The 23,226-nt window shown below is 43.7% G+C and overlaps 1 protein-coding gene across 8 annotated transcripts in view; it reads left to right on the top strand.

Moving 5' to 3' along the window:
* The window catches only part of Foxp1 (forkhead box P1), a 527,364-nt gene that overhangs the window by 457,558 nt on the left and 46,580 nt on the right, over positions 1 to 23,226 (top strand). For all 8 annotated transcript variants that reach the window (XM_052722207.1, XM_052722208.1, XM_052722211.1 and 5 more), the window contains one exon: positions 16,064 to 16,168. In XM_052722207.1, coding sequence (XP_052578167.1) covers positions 16,064 to 16,168 — 105 coding nt within the window. The remainder of the gene's footprint in view (positions 1 to 16,063; positions 16,169 to 23,226) is intronic.

Genomic DNA, 23,226 nt, shown 5'->3' with positions numbered 1-23,226 from the left:
GCCCACATGACACACACGCACACACTCTCGTGTGTTCTCTTCACAGACACACACACTTGTTTCTTTATTCCCCAGGTTCAGGAGCACATGGTTAAGTAAGACTCTAGTGTGCTGAACAGCCATGATGAACAGAAAGTGAGTTAAAATCCCACACAGAGACCTCTCCGGGCTCTTGTGCAGGAGTAGCTCAGCTTAAGCACTGTATGCTTGTACTCAACTTCTTTCAGACACTGAAACTCTTCTCTTGCTCTCTTTTTCTTTCTCTCTTGCAGATGCTAAATGTTTTCTTGTCCAGTTTGAATTGTTGGATTAAGTAATTTGGTTTCTAAGTCTTGCAGTGTGAAAAAAAAAAAAGGAAAAGGAAAGAAGGGGATAGGAACCAGCCTTAGAAAAGTGAGAGTACCCCACGGTCCCCCTGGGAGGGGAGATCTGCAGAGAATGGGGACCCTCCAGGCCTCCGAGGCGAAAGGAAGGATGTTTTTAAAGGCACTCGGCCGTTTCACCAGAAGGCAGGCGGGCTCCACTTAGCTACTGGCCCCACACCACGTTGTGCTTTTGTGTAGCTATTTGTGTTCTTGTTTGGTAAACAGACCCATAGCAACTGGAGGCCGGCGGCTGTGGCATGCTCTACCTGTAAGACTCCCTAAACAAACAGACGCTCATGACCTTCAACTCACAGGCCTTTTATAGTCCTCAAGGGAAGCTGTCTCTATGCAGGCTGATCTCTTCTCTGCCTTCCCTCCCTTTCCTTTTAAAAACATACTCCAAAGACTCTCTTTGAGGGATCTCTTGTGCAGTATGTGTTTTCCATGTTGGCTGTGAATATTGAAAGATCTTGAGGGCCTGTGATGGTGGCCAGAAGGAGAAAGATCCCTAAAGTGTGTGTGTGTGTGAGTGTGTGTGTGACTGTGTGTGTGTGGGGGGGGAGTGGATGAAGTATGCCGTGTGTGCTTTCAAAGAGGTGGGCTGAGTCATCTGGCACAATTCAAGGTCACTGTATATCCATGTCTGTGGTACCGTCTCTCCCTTTGTATCGGAACCGTCGATGGGAACATTCTGGTGCATGTGAGCCCCTATATTCAACTCACATTTCTCCGTATGAGTCATAGCGATGACAAGAATGAGACATCTCGTGTTAAAGATCAGTGTGAGAAATAAATGGCAGTTTACTTTAATTAGAAAAAAATTGACACCAAGAGCTGGGATAATCCAGTGGCGTTTGAATAAATTAGAGGATGGTACAGCCTGGAATAAAAAGAAACTTAACAAGGACAAATGGGAACTTGTCCAGAGTTCAGCAAAAAATGTGTTTCTAAGTGGGACACCAGTCGGGGGGACAGTACTAACGTATCTACTCAACCAGACTTGCCCGGTGGCAGCCCCGTACCAGGTGTCTAAGCTCCAGGAGTTGCAGCTGGGCAGCTTCAGAGTTTTTCCTCGGGGAACTCACACTGCAGTAGAGGAGAAATAGAGAAAACATACACTGCCCTACTGAAAAGACAGCTCAGTGGGCCAGGAAGGCCCAGGAAGGAGCTGGGTGTTTCCACGTGGGCTTAAGGATAGATGGGTAAGGCAGAGCTGGTGAGTGATCTCTGAACAGGTCAAGGAATAGGTCTCTCACCCCAGGGCACAGCAGAAGCAAAAGTCCGGAGTCAGAGGGAAAAGGAGAGCATGCGCTGTCAGGCTACCTGTCATCCCTGGCTTACTTAGGTCGGGGTCTCACATGGGCACTAAGGCAAAGCTGCATAGAGCAGGTTAATTCCTCCTGCAGGCCCCTGTTTTCCACCTCTGGAGTTAGTGTAATGTGTCCTCACAAGCCTGGCTAGTAGATTAAACCGTGACAACCAAAGAACTTATACATGTTCTAGTCGCCTGCATCCTGTACTGTCCCCATCAGTGCTCACTGTTGTTACTACTATTGAATATATTTATCAACAAATTCAAAACACATTTGTTTTGTACCAGTTGTAGTTTCTGGGTGTTAAAAGATGACCGTGCATGATACAGTTCTTCCCAGTCAGGAGCTCAGTTTAACCAGAGAGACGAATGTGGAGACAGACACTTGTGACAGAAGCATGCAGCTAACTCTAACACAGTATATGATCTGCTGAAAATAAAAATGGCTGCTCTCAGGACACCAGAGTGCAGGTATCCCCTGCACACACGTGCCTCCTGTGAGGGTTTTAAATGCACTGGGCTCCCAGAGGGGAAGTTCAGCTGTCTCGTCTAATGTCAACCCTTGTTACCCATCACAACCAGCCTGGTACTTGGTAGGTGCTCAGTCCACTGCAGGGACTGGGTGTGATGTGGTGAAGAAAGTGGACCAGTGAGATATTGATGGGCACGAACCTATTAAGAGCCCTTTAGTGTTCTCCACCTTTTGTCCCACATCTTGCCTGCACCTTGCCTGCAGAGGTTTCGAACAAGTAGAACAGTTGGGTTTCTGCTAAGCATAGATTTTAAGCTTAAAGAAACATGCAGCAGAAACACCTGGAGGGCTGGCTGAGCTGCAGGTGTTGTTGATTCAGTGAGTGAAGGTGGTGTCTAAAAGTTGGGGTCTTCATCAGCCATCCTCTGAGAACCAGTTGTTACCTGTGTGCTGTGCCATCCTTTATGGGATGTGTGAGGGTCCTTACTGATGTCCTTCCACTGTTAAGAAGGAGAGAGAATCAGTGTGAAGTGTGGCAACTAGAACAAAATCCAGGTTTCACTGTCAAGACTCATCATTCCAGAGACAGAAGTCCTCAAGGCTGTGGCCCAGCACAAAGGATCCTGGTGTTGGCCTTTGTGCTGTCTCCAGTTGCTCTCTGGTTTTGTCTATAAACTTCTTTATTTGGGTGCATGTGTTCTTCCCTGATTCTGCTCCCAGCTGAGCTCCTACAGATGCTTTAAGGCCCGGACCACATATCCCAACACCTGGTGTCAGAGTCCTGTTTAGTCCATTCTCCCTTCCTGGGGAATCTGGAGAGTGTCGACTGTTCGTTCACATCCCATGCCACTGTGACTCTTCACCATCAGTTTAAAAAAGGAAAACAACTTAATATTTTCCTCTTAGTAAATGGGTTGTGAATCAGGTAAGCACATAGTCTAATATACTACCCATGCTAAAATACCAGAGGCTGAGAGAATGAGATACATATGTGCATATACGCATATAAAAACTGTGTCCGCACATGTTTTAGACATTTCACTGGTATCTTATCCATTTGGGAACTGCATGCACCCTGATTTGGGAAATCTGCACTGTGGTGCTGACCCAATGAACATTAACGACCTATGTTCTGCAAGGAAAAAATAATCAATATAAGTAGTGTGTATTTCTGAGGAAACACAAGAGGCTGATGGTTTTGAGCCAATGGCAATGTGTCTCAAACTCACCTTCCTCTCCTGACTCCTCATCCAGCTGCTCATGCACGATTCCTCCACCTCTGGAGAAGGAGGTAACTCTTGAGAGTCTTGTCTTGATTGACACTCGAAGTTGTGGTGTTGGAATTTTCAGCTGTGCTCTTTGGGGTTCTGGGTGTTACACGTTGGCTCCTCTAACATATGGCCAAGGTTCCACAGTGACCTTGTGACTCACCAGTGCAAACACACAGAATGAGATGCCAGCCTAGTGGCGTTAATAACTTTTGGATTAGTGGCCCCTGTGTCTGTATTGACACAGTTGCTCACAGCGCTCCTCGGAAAGCTTTCTGTTTTCTTAATGAGATGCTGGTGTTAATACGGCCAATGGTATAGAGTCTTATTTCAAACTCTAAACAGGCCTTGCTGGTGTCCAGAACAAAGGCTGGACCTTGGCCACCTCTTACTCTTTACCTCTGTTTATTCTATCACTCATCACCTTGCAAATACAGGTGTTCTGCCTCCGTCACTACCCACCCACCCAGTGTGCTGCACTGAGATCTGAAGGCCCTGGCCAACCTTGAGTTCTGTAGTGCTCATTCTGCCCCCAGCTCCATTGTCCTGCTGTGCTCCCCACTCCGATGACTAGGAACACAGATACCAAGTTCCTCTCTCTCATTGTGGCTCAGAAAAGGGGGTCACTTAACATCGGCGATCTGATCCGTGATGGAGGTTAACTGCCAATCAGACCTCCAGGCAGGCACTCACCCTCCAGTGCTTATCAGCCATTGGCCAGCCACATAGCTAGCCTACGTGAGATGTCCCCACCTCTGCAGTGACCAGCTCTGCTTAAGAGCACTGGACACAGTGGTCTGTGGAGTGGGAGCCCCTGTGAGTCTTGTCTAGTACATGCAGGATGGCTAGAAGGTTCTTCCTCAATAGAAATCAAGCATGAAATGTGTCTTCAGAGCTTTGCTGTTGTGTTGGTGTCAGCATAAAAAAGCTAGATGGCTAGATCCTACACTGATCTCCTGGGGGCTTCAGCTGGTGACGCTTGAGTCCTATAAACAGGTGCCTCTCTGTTGTGGGGATTGGTCTATCTACTTGGAGGATTATTTGTGGTGTTCTCTTTAAAGCAAGCCATGTTTAAAATTTAAGTTGAACGCATCTCATCCTCAGAAGTGGCCCCTGTGAGGTCATCTGATCCACATTACACTGTGTCTGTGTGTCTCCTTGCACATGTCTGTTCCATCCAGCTTCATGTGCACAACTTTGAGTAAGGCGTGATTGTCACGTGTGGGCATTTCAGTAGGACTTTCTCATTGTAAAGGAAAGGACCTTGGCTCTGTATGTACTCTACCCAGCTTGCATGGTACTTGTGTTTTCCGAGAAAAATCTAGAGTGTGTGCTTGCCCTCCTCTTGAGTCCCTTTATCTCCCATTCCGATTCTTTGACCTCCAGGTTCAGGGGTAGAAACCAGGCTGAGAAGATACCCGAAGCAGATCTAGAGTTTGGGGACCGCAGTTTTGAGATGCTGCCCAGTTTGTTGATTCAACTGTGTGTGCTGGAATATTGTTGCTCAGTGTGATACTTGGCAAGCATAACTCAGCAGCCAAATGGCCCACCAGGTCCCTCGTGGTTTAACTTAGCATTTGGTAAACAGAACAGAGAATGACCTATCATCGGCTTTCCTGTTGTTATATGTTTGTATGTATCTCAAAAACAGCAGGAGCCTTACATGTAATTTGTATGTTACAGGGGCCCAATGAACCTTTTTTAGGAGTCTGTTGTTGTTAAATGGTAAGGCTGCCCGGTGCTGCCATATTGCTTGTTTCTATATCTCAGTCTTGCATTTCAAACCACATTCAGCAGAAATAATCTTATGTGCAACCTTTAGCCTAGCCTTTCTGAGGTCAGCCACAGAAAAAGGGGACTCTTAAGGGTCCTAGATTTAAACATTTGAATGGCCCAGCCACACCGGTGACTCCAGGAACTTATTAGATATGTAGACTCCTGGGCCCTTCCCTTGGACTTCTGGGTCAGAATCTGCACAGGAAGGTGTTGAGGGTCCTGAGCCCTCCACATAGTCATTCTAAGCCTGGTCAGTTTTCATTAGGTCATTCTCCTCTTGTGTTCAATTTTGGGTATAAATGTATGTACCTATTAGTGCTTCTTTTAAAAAATTAACCTTTATTTTTATTTTATGGGTATGGGTGTTTTGCCTGCATTATGTCTGCACCATGTGGGTACAGGGCCCACAGAGGCCAGAAGAGGGCCTTGGATTCCTTAGGACTGAAGCTGCAGTCCATTGTGGGTGCTTGGAATTGAACCAGGGTCCTCTGGAAGAGCAACCAGTGGTCTTAACCACTGAGCCATTTTTCTAGCCCCGCCATTACTGCTTCTTACCTAATATTTTACTGGACAGATTTCATAAAACGTTAGGACTGAGCAGTCACAGTGCTGACACACTCATCACATTTTCCTCTGGTCTAGATAATCAGAAACACATGAGTAGAAAGTGGGAGCATTTGTGTACTGTTCAGACCCATCCTGCCCACCAGGAGCAGGCCAGTCCCCGAGACCATTGCGCGAAGAGCGAGCCTGGATTTATCAGAATATTGTACAGTCAGAGCAAGCAGCAGGGGCTGGAGAGACGGCTCAGCAGTTAAGAGCACTGGCTGCTTTTCCAGAGGATCTGGGTTCAATTCCTGACACCCACATGGCAGCTCCCAGCTGTCTGTAATTCCAGTTCCAGGGGATCCAACACCTTCAGACCAATGTACATAAAATAAAGTTAAATAAATGTTTTCTTTAAAACCAAAAAACAAGCAGCAAAACTAACCAGGACAGGGCAGTTAACCCCTTGTGTTTCAGATGTATCGTAGTTAAGGTGGTCACCTTACCTCTTCTCAAGACACAATACTGAGAGCAGATCTGCACCGTAACCTCCATTATGGTTTAATAGCACAGGTCTGCCACTCAGTAGACTAATCCACAGTCGTTCCAGTTGCAGGTCATCCTGGTGAATATCATATCACAAAGGGATGTGAAATCCTCTGATTAAACATGATTTAAAAAGCATGAGAACGTTGAGATGACGAGTTTTCTGGGAAGGAGAGTCTAGGATTCCTCTGTGAGAGAGAAGCCTGTGGGTTTGTTCTGGCGGGTAGATGACTGGTCTTTCTTCACTCTTGGTACATGGGTTAGTAAGCTGTGGTGAAACAACCCTTTCTGTCTGTGGCAGAATCTCAGACTAACAAACTGACTAATAGCAATCAAGTAACCAGGAATGAGAAGGCAGTTCAGACTCTAAGTATGACGTCTTCCTTGTGTGCAAATACTTAGTGTGAAATAAGAAGCCTATCTCCTTCTAGAAGTGTCTCGATGACACTAAAAGGTCCTTTATACAGAGTTGCTGGCAGCACTGCTCCATGCTGGAGTCTTGGTCTTCTTGCTCCCACATCTCATTTGCTCTTCCTTAGGCAGGTCACAGACCTTTCCCCTACTACAGAATAAAACTGGAGAAAACGGACCTGACTGTGGTTGGACCTCTAGCCAATTTTGAGGAGATAGAACACAGTATAAAAACATTCCAAAGCTAGGTAGGTAGTTTGAGTAAGAGCGCTTGCTGCACAGCATGAGTATCTGAGTTCAAATCCCCAGTGCCCACTTAAAAAGCTAGACATGACTACATTTTCATCTGTAACCCTCACACAGTGGGATGCAGAAACAGGAGGCTTTTGGACTCCGGCCTAGTTGTCTTCAGTCTCCATGTAATATGGCTGAGAGTATTATATCCACCTCCATGCAGACAGGTTCATGTAACTGCATATACAAGTGTGCATATATATCACACATACAGATATAGACACGAACACACATGAAAAACAAAACATTCCAAGAATAAAATCTTGACTGTAAAGTGGGACAAAGTATTTAAGGAATCATCTACAATTGTGAATCTGCAGGTCATGTGTGATCGAGGTCCAAGGCCATCCCATCTAGTTTGGTGCCACTTTGAGTGTGTTTGATGCAGGTTGATGTCCTGTGTGCTTCACAAACTTGACCCTGCTTTTAGAAAGCACAGACTTAAGACTGAAGTCTCAGTGTCCTTTTATACAGTGTCCTCATTAGAAAGCTCTCAAATGAAATTTTTCCTCTCGGATTCCCACCTAAGCAACTCCTAAGATGGTGCTCATCTCATTGGATAGATAACACAGTGGGAAGTAGTGGGTGAGGACCGTAAAAAGTGGAGGAGAGGAAAGAAAAAGTAGGAAGCTTTTCTTTCTTTCATTCATTCCTTGTTTCTTACTTCCCTTTTTTTTTTTTAAGTTAACGTTGAAGAATGGCATGAATCAGTGGAAAAGCTTAAAAGAGCCATGACTTCCATTGACACTTGTCATTGTTATGACCGTGGGCTAATGACAATGGAAGGGGCTTTTCATTGCTGTAATCTACAGCCCTGGAACGGTGTATCAAGGGAACAGCTTTCTGTACATCAGAAGCATCTCATTTAGTGTTTGGTCTGCCAGTGAGCAGAACCTTCCCATCCAGAGTCACATGCAGTACATATGAGAGGGCAGGATTCTGTGGCGACAGCATTATTGTGTGCACATGATGAAAGTTGGACACACAGACAGGAGCCTAAAGAATTGGGAAGATAACAGATGGGGAGAGACTTGGACAGTCAGGAGTCTTAGGGTGCTTATGGACAAAGGGGCCTCCATTTTTACCATCCTGGCTGCATCTCTCAGAGCCAGAGTTCCATAAATATAGGCCATCTGCTGGTTCACTCGGTGGAAGTTCAGATACTTGGTTGGGACAAAGAAAGTGGCCCCTTGGGGATAGGAGAGAGTCAGTCAAAGGAGGTGGGCAAGGGGATTGGTCCATGTGGTTGCAGCAGGCAGGGGATGAATGAGAGGGTGGTAGCCAGCTCCTGCTCCACAGCAGCGGTGAACTTGACATAGCACCTTACTAGAAGGCATCGGTCACGTGGCATTCATTCCTTTAATCAGCGTCCATTAAGCATGAAGCCCTGGTGGCTGGTTGGTGACAAGATGTTCTGCATGGATGTACTTTAGGTAGTGTCTTTGGCGGAATTTTGGTGGAAGTTTTACCACAGGCAGGGGCTCCTGGGTGGCCCCTTCTGCTTTTTAACGAGGAAATAGAGAGGGAGAGCAGAGAAGCTGTTAGCACAGCAGTCATGACAAATGGAGACTTCATTGACTGAGCTCCTGGCTCTCCCTGGGTAGAAATAGTGTCTACCCCCCCAAAAGTGTATGTCCACTCCATTTCCATGTCAGAGATATCCGCAGCACATTCTGGGAGGATTTTTCGGCCCATGAAAGAAGAGCGTCTGGGAACGTTCTCCTGTAGGTTTTCATTCTCCATGATGTCCAGCTGCTAGGCTTTCTTTTAATGAAAAATTTATTATTTCTGTCCCCATTCACCAAACCCCAAAAGTTATCTTACCATTGAGTTTCATTTTGGGAGTTGTTTTATGATTTTTAGAGATCTTTTTTGAACACCAAATGGCAAAAATGAAACACGTGGTGAAAAGGGGTATGGAGTAGGTGGGGTTAAAAACCCAATCCTGATGTTACCCTTGTGCTCAGTTGACCTTCAGTAAAGGTGCAGAGCATTCAAATGGAAACGCGGTATTCTTTTCATCAGATTGTGCTAGGGTGACATTCAGAAGAAAAGAATTGAACCCTTGCCATGTATCATATGCAGAGTTGATGGAGAGTGGATCGCAGACCATGAGAGAGGGAAATCTATAAAACTCTCAGAAGCCAACATCTTCTCTGCCTTCAATTAGGTGACCGTTTCTTGAATGTTATGTCAAACGTGAAAGGAAACAACATAAAAATGTATAAATTGGACTTTATCAATTAAAATTTTTTGTGCTTTATGGTACACCATCAAGAAAGTAGGAGACAGCTCAAATGAGTATAAATATTTGTAATTACAGCTGGTGAGATGTTTGTATCCAGAAAAAAAAAGGCAGCAATAAGACAATACAGGTGAACATAGACAAAGGATTTGAGGAGGCATTTCTGTAAGGAAGCTGATCAAATGGCCATCAGCTAATGAAAACACGTTTAGCCATGTTAATTATTAGGCAGGTGGAAATTGAAAAAAAAAATCAGCAACCATCACTTTCCTTCCACACAGGCTGGCTAGTAAATGAGAGAACTACAATAGCAAGTGGTGGGGAGAACGTGGGAAGGTTGTTGGGAGGTTGCATCGTATGCATCGCTGCACAGGTGCTTGTGGGGATGTAAAGTAGTGCGGGAACCTTGGAATGCGTTACCACGTGACCAGTATGCATGGCATCCTTAGAATTCAGGACTTGGGAGACAGAGAAAGAGGATGGTAATTCAAGCCCAGCCAAATAAATAAGTAAATAAATACAGAGAAATAGGTAATTAAATAAAATTAAAGTTACTATACAGACCAACAGTTTTTATTTCTAAATATATATTCTAGTTGGTTGATTTTTTTTTATTGGCCTGTTTGTTTTCTAAAGAGAGAGAAAGAGAGAGAAGATAATGAATTGGATGAGTGAGGAGGAGATGGGAAGAGGGGAAACCATGATCAGAATATGAAAAGAAATTATTTTAAATTAAAAAAAAAGTGGAGAGGGTACAGAATGATTCTAAGAGCCTGAGGACCAGGATGCCTATGGTGAGACAGTGTCTTCTAGAAATCTCAATAGTATGGTTACCTAAACAAGACCTATATAATGACAACATGGCTGGCATGCCAACATGGAGGAGGGAAATTTCACAAGACCCTACCCTGGGATGAAGAGCTAAATGGCTGCTGAGAGAGAGAATCAGTCTTCTTTTGGGATGAGCCCCCTGATAGCTTATCCAGTCCCAAGTGGTCACCTCAAATAAATATACGTAAGAGTCATTCTAAATGGACTCAGGAGACATACATATGTGTATATGTATATGTGACAGTAATAATTAAAGAAGAACAGGTCATGAATTTGGAAGGGAGTTGGGAGTCTATTGAAGGAGAGAGAGGGAGGGTAGAGATTATGTAAATGTAATAAAATCACATACACAATTTTGAGAAAAATTAATTTAAAAAACCTTAAAAACAAAACACATTTAAACAGGTACATAAATTGACATTTTCAGAGCAGCAGTGTTCTTAGGTGCCAACATGTGAAACAGCTCAAAATGTTCATTAAGAAATTACTGGATTAAAAAAAAATGTGCTGCATAAATATAGTGGAATAGTGTTTAGCCATAAAAAGCTGCAATTTGGATATGTTAGCCTCTAAAACATGCTAAGTGAAAGAAGCCACACACCAGTGAGCATGTACTGTCTAATGGTGTTTATATGAAATGTACAGAACAGGCAAATGTCTGGAACCCGGGAGTAGATAAGTGATCAATGGGGGCGAGGGGCTGCAGGCAGGGAGCGGGTAGGGAGTGCCTGCTGCTAGGTACAGAATTTCTATAGGAACACTAAGAGTGTTCTTAAATGAGACTATGGTTATGGTTCTACAGCTCCAAATGTACGCAAAATCATTGACTTCACGTTCTAAGTGAGTCAACTCTTCAGCATATGACATATAATTCTATGGACCAACAACAACAAATTATTATTTTGAGCAATTGCAAAAAGATTAGCATAGCTTTCCATGACTTAGTTTATCATGTACATGCCCACGAACTATAGTACATACAGTTTATAATTTTGGTGTGATGGTTAGGTAGGGAGAAGGGGTGTACCCCAGTAGACACCAGTGTTGGCTTTTGCTACAAATGAGTCAAGTTAAAAAAGACCAAGTAGGCAAATTTGGGATGGGACAAAAAATGAACTTGGGGGAGACTCAGAAGACATGTCAGTGCACATGTCGCTCACATTAAGAAATGTTTAGTTGCAGCTTTTGTGGATGGCGGGATTGATTTAGATACCCAAAGCTGACATGTAAGTTGGCAGGACGTGTCTCCTTAGTCAAGAGTTCCTCTTCCTTCGGTCACCACAGGGGGACCCACAGCTTAAGTGTCTACTGAAGCCTGCAGACTGAAATCTTGAGAAGCTGTCCTTGTGGCAGGCGACAGGAATAATTCCAGTTTCCAGTTTAGGCTAGGCAATGAAACTGGGGAATGTAAAGTGAAGTTTCCAAACTTCTCCAAGAGGCCGGGGTTGTAGCTCAGGGGTCACATGCTTGTCCAGTATGCGGAACAGGGTTCATGCTCCAGCCCTGACAGAAAAGAAAATCTTTCCTACCACCAATGTGCAAGTAAAGACTGTGGCTGGTGTATGTCAATGTCGGAAAAATAAATCGAACAGAAATAGCATAGCAAATGTCATTGGGAATGGAGGCATCACACCATAGCAAATGTAAACGCATTGATAAGTACCATGTAGTGTCAGGAGTTAGTTCATATCTATATGTAATTATACTTTCCCTGGCACGTTGACTCCTTCACATCTGAAACGCTACCACTGTTCTCGTGTTAAATTATATTTAGTTTTTACGTAGCAAGGATTATCAGAGAAGATTGAAATCAACTGGCTTTTCTGGAATGCATCTATCTGTGTTGCACATAGTCTGAATAAAATTAAGTAATACAAAGTATCTTCAGCGATATTTTCTCCTGTGGGTTTGCATAATTCTGGTCTTTACCTACAAGAATAAGAGAAAGCAAATATTGAATATATTACCACATAAAAAAATGAAATAGGACAAGGTGTTTGCTGTCTGTTCATTGATAAATCTACAGAGCATTTATTGAGCACTGTCTTAGATGCTCAGTATGTGGGAGTGAATGAGCGATCTCTGCCTATAGGAATATTCAGCCTGAGAGTTTATAGTAAAGCAAACTAAAATTTTATTGAACATTTGACCTGGGCCCTGGCATAGTGTAGTACACACTTGTAATCCCAGAGCTTGGCAAAGGGTGGCCGGAGGATCAGGAACTCAAGGTTATTCTTGACAACATGGAGTTCAGAGCCACCTGAGCTAAGAAAGGAAGGAGAGATGGGGCAGGGGAACAGGAAAGGAAAGGGGAACCAAGAAAGAAAAAGAAAAGGAACACTTGCTCCAAACTTCTGGACGTTTCATTTTGGGTAAATATGTTTGAGCATCTTAAAAGCAAACATGCTGAGCATTTCTCACAGAGACTGATGGTCCACTCTGCCTCACGGTCACCCCTGAGCAGTTTGTATCCTGATGAGTCTTCTGGTTGCTGCCCACCATCAGGTGCTTTGAGTTTTGTTTGCCCACTGTCTTTCAGCCTGCTCCTGGAGCTCTAATTAACTGAAGTTGAGGAGTTTGTGTTTGCTTTCTTGGCTCTTTTGTCAGAAGCCAGAAAGCAGTGGAAATCTAATATTCCTTCTTCCATTCTCTTGATGAAACGTCAAAGGTCCATTCCAGAGATGTGGCAGGGGATGCATGGTGGAGGTGTGTGCAGAATGACCCAGAGGCCAGAAGCCAGCCTCAGCCATGCGCCATGGTGGGTGTGCGGCTTGACTATGGCAGCAGAGCCAGTGGCAGACTGCCAATGCAGTCTTGAGTGGTACTTGGTATTGTTCCTCCTGTGCACATGACTGCATGCGATTGTTCACAATTGCGTGTCAGCAGTCAAGGTATAAAAAGTTGTCAGAAATACTTGAGTTTCCCTAACTCCCAATACATCCCTCCCAGTGTTGAGTTGTTGGTGTCTGAAGATTTGCAGTGGTCCCATCAGAGTACCACTGCCAACCCCTTCTCCCATCTGAACCTAAGTATTTTCTTCAGACAATGGAATATTTCAGTGTGTTCAGTTACACAGTCCATATGGAAAGCTGGTGACAGTGTTTGTTGCCACTTTACGAAACAATAACACACCAGAAGAGAGCAGTAACACACAAGAATGTCAACAGTGATGTCTAGGTGGGGTGGGGTGAGTGGATATACCATGTCAGCCAACCCAGCACTGTGTGACAGTGAGAGAGCATGTGATCTTTCCACAATAAGGAACAGTGTTTTGAATTAAATAAGTAATGTGACATAAGTGCTTCTGTGCATGGGGTTGTTGTTTGTTTAGTCTTTGGGGATCAGGACCTAAGTCATCTTTCCCATCATTTAGGTGATTCCAAGTTGAGGTAGAAATAAACACTTAGAGGGAAATAGTTTTTATTTATTAGTTCATCAGATAAACCAGGAGGACAGCAAGCATCATGGTGAGCTGTGCATGTTATGTTGGTAATTTGAGAAGACTTGACTAGACTCCATACCATTTGCAGTTTCCAACTGGTAGTAGGAGGTTTTATATTCTCAATAGACGAGGCACCTGGCTTCTGCACTGAAGAGCACACAGCACACGTACACAAAATGACGCAGGTTGGTGGGTACCATGCACTCAGCAAGAGCCGCTGATGCAGTATTCCTAGTGAAATATAAGTCTTAGTGTTATTAGTTAGTTGGTTCTAAGTTTCTCTGAATGTGTCTTTTGATAGAAATTGGTGTATACCAAGATGTTTATCCTAATAAATTTTATCTCTGACATTACTGATAAATATAAAAAATATAACAAAACTGAGTATCCAAATTACAGGAATGGTTAAAGTTAGATGCATAAGATCCCCATCAATAGCTGAAAGTTTGGAGACTAGTTGATAACATGAGGAAATTTTTATGATATGACATCAGGACTAGAGGGATAGCTCAGTGGTTAAGAGTACTTGACTGCTCTTGCAAAGGACCCAGTTTTACTTCCCAGCACCCACATGGCTCACAACCATCTGTAACTCCAATCCCAGGGGGTCTTGGCATCCTCTTCTGACCTCTGCAGGCACCAGACACCCACATAGTACACATATATACATGAAGATAAAGCATTCTTACACACAAAATAAAAACCTTAAATGTTTAAAAATTAAACATAAAAACATAAAGAGTATAATTCTCCATGCTTTAATTTTTCAGAAATTATGTATTTATGTCTACCTTAGGATATTTATTCTCAGTATTTATGTTTATTTATTTATACATTTATACACACGTGTATGTGTTCTGATAAAAAACTAGAGTACTTCAGTTAGCTTCTCATCACATAGCTAGAGAAAATAATTAGTGGGGTAGGAATTCTCCTGAAACCATTAAGAAAAACATTTTTCATAAATTGTGCCTTTGCTCTCAGAGTGTGTGAGGAGTCTGTGGTGGTGAAATAGTCTTTCAGTTCTAAGATTACCAGTGATTTGTACCTGCCCATGCACAGACCTGTAAGTGAACACCTTTGTTGCGTCCAGTGGAATTGAACCCTCTGTTCTTAGAGAATGCCCTCTGCCATCATCCTTATCCTCTAATTCATTTCCTGTCCTCCCAAGGTAGATGGTTCTGCTACCTTTACACATTACTGTTTCTAACAGTTCATCTTTCTTTTGGTTCCCATGTTTATTTCCTTTGTGAAAGCTAGAGCACCTCATTGGTATTTTCAAGTCACTAGATTTCCAGCAAAATAATTTTTTAAAACATAGGGGGACCTTATCGCCTTTGGGAGGTGTTGTTCTCTGCTGCATTCACGTTGAATCTCAGAGATTGAAAGGTTTGGAATGTGCTTGCTGTGGGTGGGTTACATTGTAAGGGAGGGGTCAGGAGCTCCAGTGGGCACCTGTGGTGTAAGGACATGGTCAAGGAAATAGATGAAAAGGCATCCCATTAGGGGGATAAAATACTAGCTGTGTACACGCACGCACTCATGTGTGTCTGTGTCTGTGTATCTGTGTATCACACTAAGCTCTGGAAGTTCAAACCAAGGAGAGGCAGCAGAGGAAGTTGCAGACTATTCCTTCCCTTTCTGAGAAGGGACTGTGCCAAGTACAAACCAGAACTCTAGGTGTTCATTTTACATTTCTGGTAGGTGGAATCTCAGGTTATTGAAATGACCGTAAAGATCATTTGTCTGAAGGATGGGTGGATAGAGAAGATGTTTGAGAATATGGCTTGTCACTGGAGCCCAGCGGACCCCCTCCCTGCTCACCACATGGCTCAGATCAAAGCATCCCCTGACTTGATCCCAGTGGCCGGATCATTACTTATCATCGATTGGAACCCCACTGGAGTGTTAACCCCTTGCTGCCCATGTTTACTCTCAAGCTTGCTGTCAGTAACTTGAGAAATACAAACTTACCACCACCACCACCACCAGTTAATTCTAAGCTGATTATCAGTGTGGGAGATTTTGCCCTGAAAACTTACCTTTTAGTGTTGCACATTATTTATTTATTGTATTTTTTGCTGGATAAAATTAATTTTTTTTTAAAAAAAAGAGAACACTTGAATTTTGTTGAAGCAGTTTTCATAGAGAGGAAGAGAGGAAGAAATATGAAATGTCCTGTGAGGAAAATACAAGGCCAGCAGATCCAGTACAGGTTTTCCAGTCATGTTGTGTACACTCAGGAACATGGCGCTTTTGTAGCGGCCTTTACTGTCTGGGTAGAGAGCTTTGCTTCAAACAAAATCCTGTCAAATACTCTTCACACATGGAGGTAGGTTCTTAACATCAGGCAATTATACCTAAATGTTTTTAGAACATAAGCTTCCAGTTCATAGTTTAACTCTTGCTTCAGAAAAAAAAAAAAAAAAAAAAAGCAGGAATAATTAGATTCCACGGGGAATGGCAATGTGAGACTCGTCACATGCTCCCTGGGCCACGTGGACTCTCCAGGCTGTGTTTTACTCACTCTCCCCCCCTTGTGTGTTTTCTTGCAGCTTGTCCCACGAGGAGCACCCCCACAGCCATCCTCTCTACGGACATGGCGTATGCAAGTGGCCAGGATGTGAAGCCGTTTGTGACGACTTCCCAGCCTTTCTAAAGTAAGGATCATCTGCCGTGTGTCTTCTCTGTTACAGTCTTTTCTGTCCCCCCTGCTGTCCCTACTGCTGTCCCTCGAGGGTCACACAGCCCTTCAGAGGGTGGCCTCTGAGTCACCATCATAGGAAGTTAGATCATCCCTGGATAGTTGTCCCCTAAAGGGAAGGAGACCCAAATGGAAGGCACCAACAGTAGTCAGTTTTCCAGACTAACCCTGAGGTAGAGAGAAAGCCAGTGTTCCCCTTCAGTTATTTCGGTGACTGGTCCTTTGTCGTTCAGTGGCTGGGCCCGTTCTTTGCCATGGGATCCTGAGACAGTGCCGCCATCTTGGTTTCTTACCTCTCTGTATTGGGTGGCTTCTGTTCAGATCATTCTCCTCACCAGGAGAAGTGGGTGAATGTATGATGTAAGCTCAGGCTGTCTGATCTTAAGCTGTGGTGCTGATAGTCTCTGCCAAAATGGGCTGCTCATCTTCTCCGTTTGAAGGAGATGTCTGTGCCTCTCATCTTAGAATTCCCTTCCCTCACCCCTCCTGTCCAGTAGTTAGAAATCTGACTTAGCTGCCCTGTGTTCTTGGCATCGATTCTGTATAATATGTTGAATCCTTGACCAGTGTACTGAATACAATTGTCTTAGTGTTCTATTGCTGTGAAGAGGCACCATGACCAAGGCAACTCTTAAAAGAAAGCATTTAATTGGGGGGCTTGCTTACAGTTTTAGAAGATTAGTCCATGATCGTAATGGCAAAAAACAGGCAGGCATGGTGCTGGAGCAGTAACTGAGACCTTTACATCCTGATCTGCAGGCAGCAGGCAGAGAGACATCAGGCCTCGTGCAAGCTTTTGAAACCCCAGAGCCTTACCCCCAGTGACACACCTCCTCCAACAAGGCCACATCTCCCAATATTTCTAAAGCAGTTCCACTAACTGGAGACCAAACACTCAAACACATGAGCCTATAGGGACCACAAGAGTATCACCATCTAGTTAATATGCATCGTGTGTAGCTTCTGTGTATCAGGGCACATGATGGTTTCTCTGGGGGGAGAGCATCCTTTATGGGCCAGGTACAAATGTTGTGATGCAGCCACCCCCTAAAGATACTTGTAGTATTACCTGAAGGTAGTTTTGTGTAAATATTTTACTATTATATCAATGCATAGAAGGCTTTGAACTTACTGTAGCTTCCCAGATTGGATCCTTCAAGAGTGTTCTGTGGTGAGTGTACATTTAAGCCATGTCCAAAGGAGCTAGTAAGTATCAACATGAAGAGCACAACGGTCGTCTCCGAGGACATTATTAGCATTTAGATAAGTGATGCTGGCTTTGTTCTCTGTGTAGCTCCTTCATGGAATCTGTTTTGTTACCACCCTATCGTTTGCCTAATCATATTTATCCAACGAGAGGAAAAAAGCTGGGCAGAACACACTTGGCAATTCCGATTTTCCCGTCGGCACCAATGCTAAGTAAATGCGTTGCTGATCTCACTCTTCTAAGGATGGCTGACAAGCATCAGTCAACATGATTTATGGTTATAAAATCTTGAACTATAAAATTGTTGTTATCAGTTGTGTGACATGTAGCAACTCTAGGGACAGAAAATGCATCGCCAGTTCCCCACTTTGACCCATGTAAAAAAAAAAATCATTAACAGTCAAAGTATTTCTAGCCTAATAATCTTCAAGTCATAGGTTCATGTGTTATGAGCTGGCAGTTAAGATATGGCTAGGCCTCAGGATCTAGAAGAGTGAATAATTCAAACCACTTCTAAAGAAAAAAAGAAAAAAAAAAAAGCTAAGATCATTTGAATTGAGGCCTAGATTTACCTCCTACAAACAAGCCGCCTGTTCACTTCTCAGGATGTGAGGAGCCTGACTGGGAGTTGGAAACCGTCTCCCCAGCCTTTGTTGTGGTTTTGCACATGGCATGACATGCTCCTGGTTCCTGTTTGCTCAGCGGAACTGGAGTGCCTGCTATCAACTTGCAGTATTGCTTGCTTATTCTCTACCGTTTGCTTATGTGCTAGTGTTTTTCAGCAGACTTTGTTTGCAGGTTGTACAAACCTGACTTGAGTTGATAGAGGAAAAAAAATGAAGGCAGGGGTGAAAATGAGCCAGTGGAGACCGGAACTCCTGCCGCATTGCTAGCACCAGGCATGTCGGGATCCAAGTGGCTGACTAGGGCTCCTAGGGCTGTGGGGGTGCTGCTTTTGGGGTTCCCATCAGCTCTGTATTTCCCTGTTGCCTTCATCCTTTGAACTTTTCTAATGGGAACTGGAGAACACAGGTTTGTATGTCATGGGATTATCAGTCCCATGGTGTAAGTTTTTTCCTCCATTCTTCTGAGAAGGGCCTTGTGCAGACTGCCATTGGTTTAGATTAAGCCCTGTGTTCTAAGTTTGAGCCAAACTCCATTACATTCCCACCTCCAGAGCAAAGGAACTCATACACATGACCCATCTGGGAATAGGGCTGAGAGACGTGGTTCCAGGAAACAAAAGTGAGTCTTCTCATGGACGAAGCCCCTGTGAACACAACTCCCGTGAGTTCCCAACTCAGGACCTCAGTTTTCCTTCCTTTACAGCAAGATTTAATACTTAGAGATTCAGGCTTATCTTTGGGGTCAGGGTCTGCCCTAATGAAGTGGAACACAAGTTAGTCATCTTGGGGACTCTTGAGTAGCATGTCTGTGCTCAGCCCCAAAGAGAAATCCACTGGCTCTAGGAAACTCTTCTTGCAGTTCCAATGAAAGCCACATGGTTCCCTTGAACTCTGACACTGTTATCAGAATTCTCTTAGTTCCAGCATTTCTCTTCAAGTTGCTGGGTTGGAGGGTTCTGGAAGAATCTCCCTGGCTCTACTTGTCCAACAGTCCCCCCTCCATTTTCACAAGTTATTTTTTATGGTGGAAGCAAATTGACACTGGTCACTTTGTAAGAATGTATAATTCAACAACTTTAAATATTCAACAGGCATGGTTTAAGGTATGTAATAATACATATTAGTACATATTAATTCATTTAATCGTCACAGCTACCTGGGAAAATGTCACAGTAGCATTTTGAACACACAGTTAAGGCGACAAAGGAGCAGAACGTTTGAGTGACTTACCTAAGGCCACCCGGTTACTGTGAGCTCTGGTTTCAGAGTCTTGTTCACCATTGTCGCACTGTGCTTGCTACCTGGGAAAAACTACCCTTTTTTGAATTAATAAGTTGCTTTCTACTTAAGGCAGTGGATGTGAAGAAAGTTCTAAAGGCAGATCAGGAATGGTGCTACTTTCTTTTAAGAGTAGCCATTTGTGTAGATAAGTTACATCTCAGCCCCTTTTAGCATGTGGACTTCAGTGTATTAATAATGATCTCTTAGAAGTTACACTCCAAAGGCATAGCATGGGGAGTGCCTAGCTCTTCCTAAGCTCTCTATAAACACTGGCACGTCTCATCTACTTAGGTATATTTTAGTACAGTATTGCTGAGGGTGGTGTGGCATGATGGAGTGTCAATACTCTGATGGTTTTGTGGGCCATCAGAGTCCTGTCCCCATGTCACTCTAAAGTAGGCAGAGAGCCCTAGTGAAGAGGAAGCATGCCTGTGCCCCTCATACCAGCTGCATGTGGCCTCTGACCTTGGGTCACAGTTTTGACGCCACCCCGTATTTCCAGCTGAACAGTGCTCTGTGCCTCCTGGATTCTGTCAGCTGGGTAGCTGGGGGAATGCGTGTGGGAGGGTCTGTAATTTCCCTCAACACCCACGCTTTAAGCTCCTGGCTCTGGGGTTCTCGAGCCTAGCTTTTCAGGTTGGGTGTCTGAAAGGAACATGATGCCTAGTTCCTGTTTTCCAGCCGTGTGTGACTCCAGGTAGTAGGTGTAATTGTCACAGCGGTCAGAAGTGCTTCAGGATGCAACTCCAGTTAGACAATGAAGTGTCACTGTTGGTGGCAGAGGAGACTCGCAGGCAAAGGCAGAGGTGTGTTTTTCTCCTCTTGAAGAAGTGTTAAGAGTTGATGGAAAATGGAAACCAGAGACTTAACATGACACCTTAGCCACAGGGTTTTTGTTCCTAAGGTGAAGGCAACCACGAGTCTTGTCTGTTCCTGCCACCAACAGAGACCCTACCTATGCCCTGTCTCTTCCCAAAACAATTTGAAGTTTTAGTACTGGGCTCTGTCTTCTCTCTTTATTAAATCTCCCCGTCCGGAGCTGTCACGTGACTGGTACTGTTGGGGTTGCCTGATGGCAGCCAGTGCTCACACTTGCCGTAATGTCGTGCCAGCGGGCATTGCTCTGATTCCTACAACATCGGGGAATGAAAACAAGCCCGTGGCCTTCCAAGAGGGGAAGCCGTCAGACTTCCCCATCTTTCCATTCCACTTAGTCTCTCTTTGCAGATCAGTCAGTGTTAGTCTTCACCAGAGGGACTTGGAGTAATGATTCTTCCCCATAAAGACGAAAACAAAAACAAGCGTCTCCCATGATGCTTTGGAGTGGTACACAGCAGCCAGGAAGGTTCTCAGTCATGACCACACTCCTCATTTTCCAGTGTTCACTCAGACCAGGCTGCAGTTTCAGAAATGTCAGAAATGCTTGGAGGGAAGTATCTCTTTTTCCCTTAAGCCCTCAGCCCCACCCACCCCGTGCCTTGCTTTGGAGATAGAACCCAGGGCCTGGGCCAGCACCCTGCTAGACCCTGAGTGACACCTCCCAAATCCCAACTTAGTTTTCCATATGATTTCATCACTTTGTGTACTTGCATCGTATTCCATTTGGAAAGATTTTTTTCCCCCCTTTTGGTTATTTTTCATATAGAAAAGCTCCATTCAGACAGAGGCAAAGCAAACAAAATTGCCTTTAACAAGTCAGTCAAATGTATGTAATTTATGAAAGCCAAAAAAGTTTTCTGTGGGTTTCTAATGTAAGACATGAGAACAACATTGAAGAGAATGTCCAGAAGGTTGAGGGCTGCAGGCAGAACAAGATGGTTCTTTGGTAAATTGCTTAAAGAAAAAAAAATTTTTTTTTTCCGTGAATTTTACTTTTTAAAACTTCGAAGAGTTGCATTTGAAGGAAACTAAGTGTGTTCTGTACTGTTTTCACAAGTGTTTTTATCATGGTAACATCTTGTTTACTTTAGTTCCCTGCCTAAAACTACTTGGAACATGTTAAGAAAACATTTCAAGAAACCCTGACAAAGAGGCTTTTGTTTCGCAGCCACCGAGAGGCTGCACGCCTCACAAAGGTGTTAACTTCCAGCCCCTTAAGCACTTCCACACGAAATTCCAGCAACTGTGTTTGTGGTTTTGGAAAAACAAAGTGATGCTAAAGGAACCAGGTATATGCTAATACATGTCTGGGGAGGCCGGATATCATAAATTGTTTCAAACCCATTTGTGGCTCTGGGGCTTGCACCAAGCTGGAATGTTCGGCAGTGAAATGACCTCCAGTGAGCACAGGAGCACGTGGAGTCAGCACGGAGAGGGAGAAGCTGCCGTTCATTGTGTGTGTGTGTGGGGGGGGGGGGGGGGTGCAGATCGAGTACCAGCCTGGCTGTTGCAGCCTCTCAAGATCATGAGTGTGAATTTTCCCCCATCAGATCTGAGGGGAGAAGTCTTGGAAAGTAGCAAAATGAGATTCGTATTCTCACAAACACTACTTAGTGTGCTTTTGCTAGAGTTGTTTTTTAAAAGAATAAAAGCTGTGTGTTCCCAAGAAGGGGAGAATGTTTTTCCCTTTTAAAACAAAACAAAACAAAACAAAAAACCCCAAAACAGTTTCTTCTTTAACCTTTTTGACGTTGCTCAAGAGTTCAAGACCTTCTCTAGAACTTGAAGAGGTCAAAGTGACCTAAAGAACACAGTGCCCTCTAGTGACATGTAGAATACTGTATAGAAAAGTTTAGACAAATTTGCCAAACAAACAGGCCCATGCCACCACCACTTTCCTCACAACAGAAGCAAACAATATTTGGATCCACTGTTATTTAGAAATGAAATTTAAATTTTGCTTTCTTTGAAAGCATTTGAAATATTTTTAGTGTCTACCTGGGAAGGTAATTCTGCATATAGCTGCAAATGTACAGCATATATGTATGACCACAGATGCACTGTTTTCAGAACCATGAATTAGCTTAGTGTCTCATGTGATCACTTCCGGCATGGAATTATCAGGCCTTACTTAGAAGACGAGGATCTCTCTGTCCCATCCTTTTATTGACACCGTCTACCATATTATGGCCATGTCTAAATGGTAAAATTTATTATTAGCAGTAGTGTCACAAAAGTCTGAGACAGCGATTTTCCTTTCAATAAAAGTAGTTAAAAACCTTTTAGAAAATCCATAATTTTGATTGCTGGTACTTCATAAATGTATAACTGGTACTTTTTAGCTGTCTCTTTAGGGAAAAATGAGTTTTATCACCTGTGGTACCTGGGTTAATGAAATTGTGTGCTGGAATTTAGCCAGGATGAGAGATGAGATCATTCCAAGACACTAATATTGGCAACAGGTCTCATAAAAGTGCTAAGTCTTGAGTGAAGTATCATTAGATTTTTTAAATTATTATTATTATTTTATGTAAATTGAGAGACTAAGTTGGTTGTCAGTCCTCAAGTTTCTATACTAGTGAGATCCTCATTTGGCATCACATTCAAAACCCAGTGACCTAAAAACCAGCCTCGGAGCCAAGAGCAACAGAGCAGTGTCCATCAGTGCCTTACAGAAGAATTTGCTTGCTTCGGGTTTCAACTTCAGTTCCTGTTCAGCCTTTTACAAATCACGGCTCTCAGCTCAAATTTGAAATAATACTGCCTTTTTCCCCATGTTCCTCCCGTGTTTGATTGTTTGTGGATACTAGCTGTCCAGGAAATCCCATACTTACAGATATAAATCCAGAATGATCTTGTTTTTCCGCAGCCAGCCCAGGATGTATGAGACAGTTATGATGATTTGTTAATTTTTGTGACCCGTGTTTATTTTATGTATGCTGTATACTTTGAGGGTGGAATCAGCTGTTGAAATAGCCCGTGTCTCTCACACATGGAGAGGAAGCGCTCGAGTTTTCCTTC

Source organism: Peromyscus californicus, unplaced genomic scaffold, assembly GCF_007827085.1.
Source record: "Peromyscus californicus insignis strain IS unplaced genomic scaffold, ASM782708v3 Scaffold_6__1_contigs__length_162567912, whole genome shotgun sequence".
NCBI lineage: Eukaryota > Metazoa > Chordata > Mammalia > Rodentia > Cricetidae > Peromyscus > Peromyscus californicus.
The sequence above is the reverse complement of the archived record's forward strand: the minus strand, read 5'-3'. Positions and strand labels throughout refer to the sequence as shown.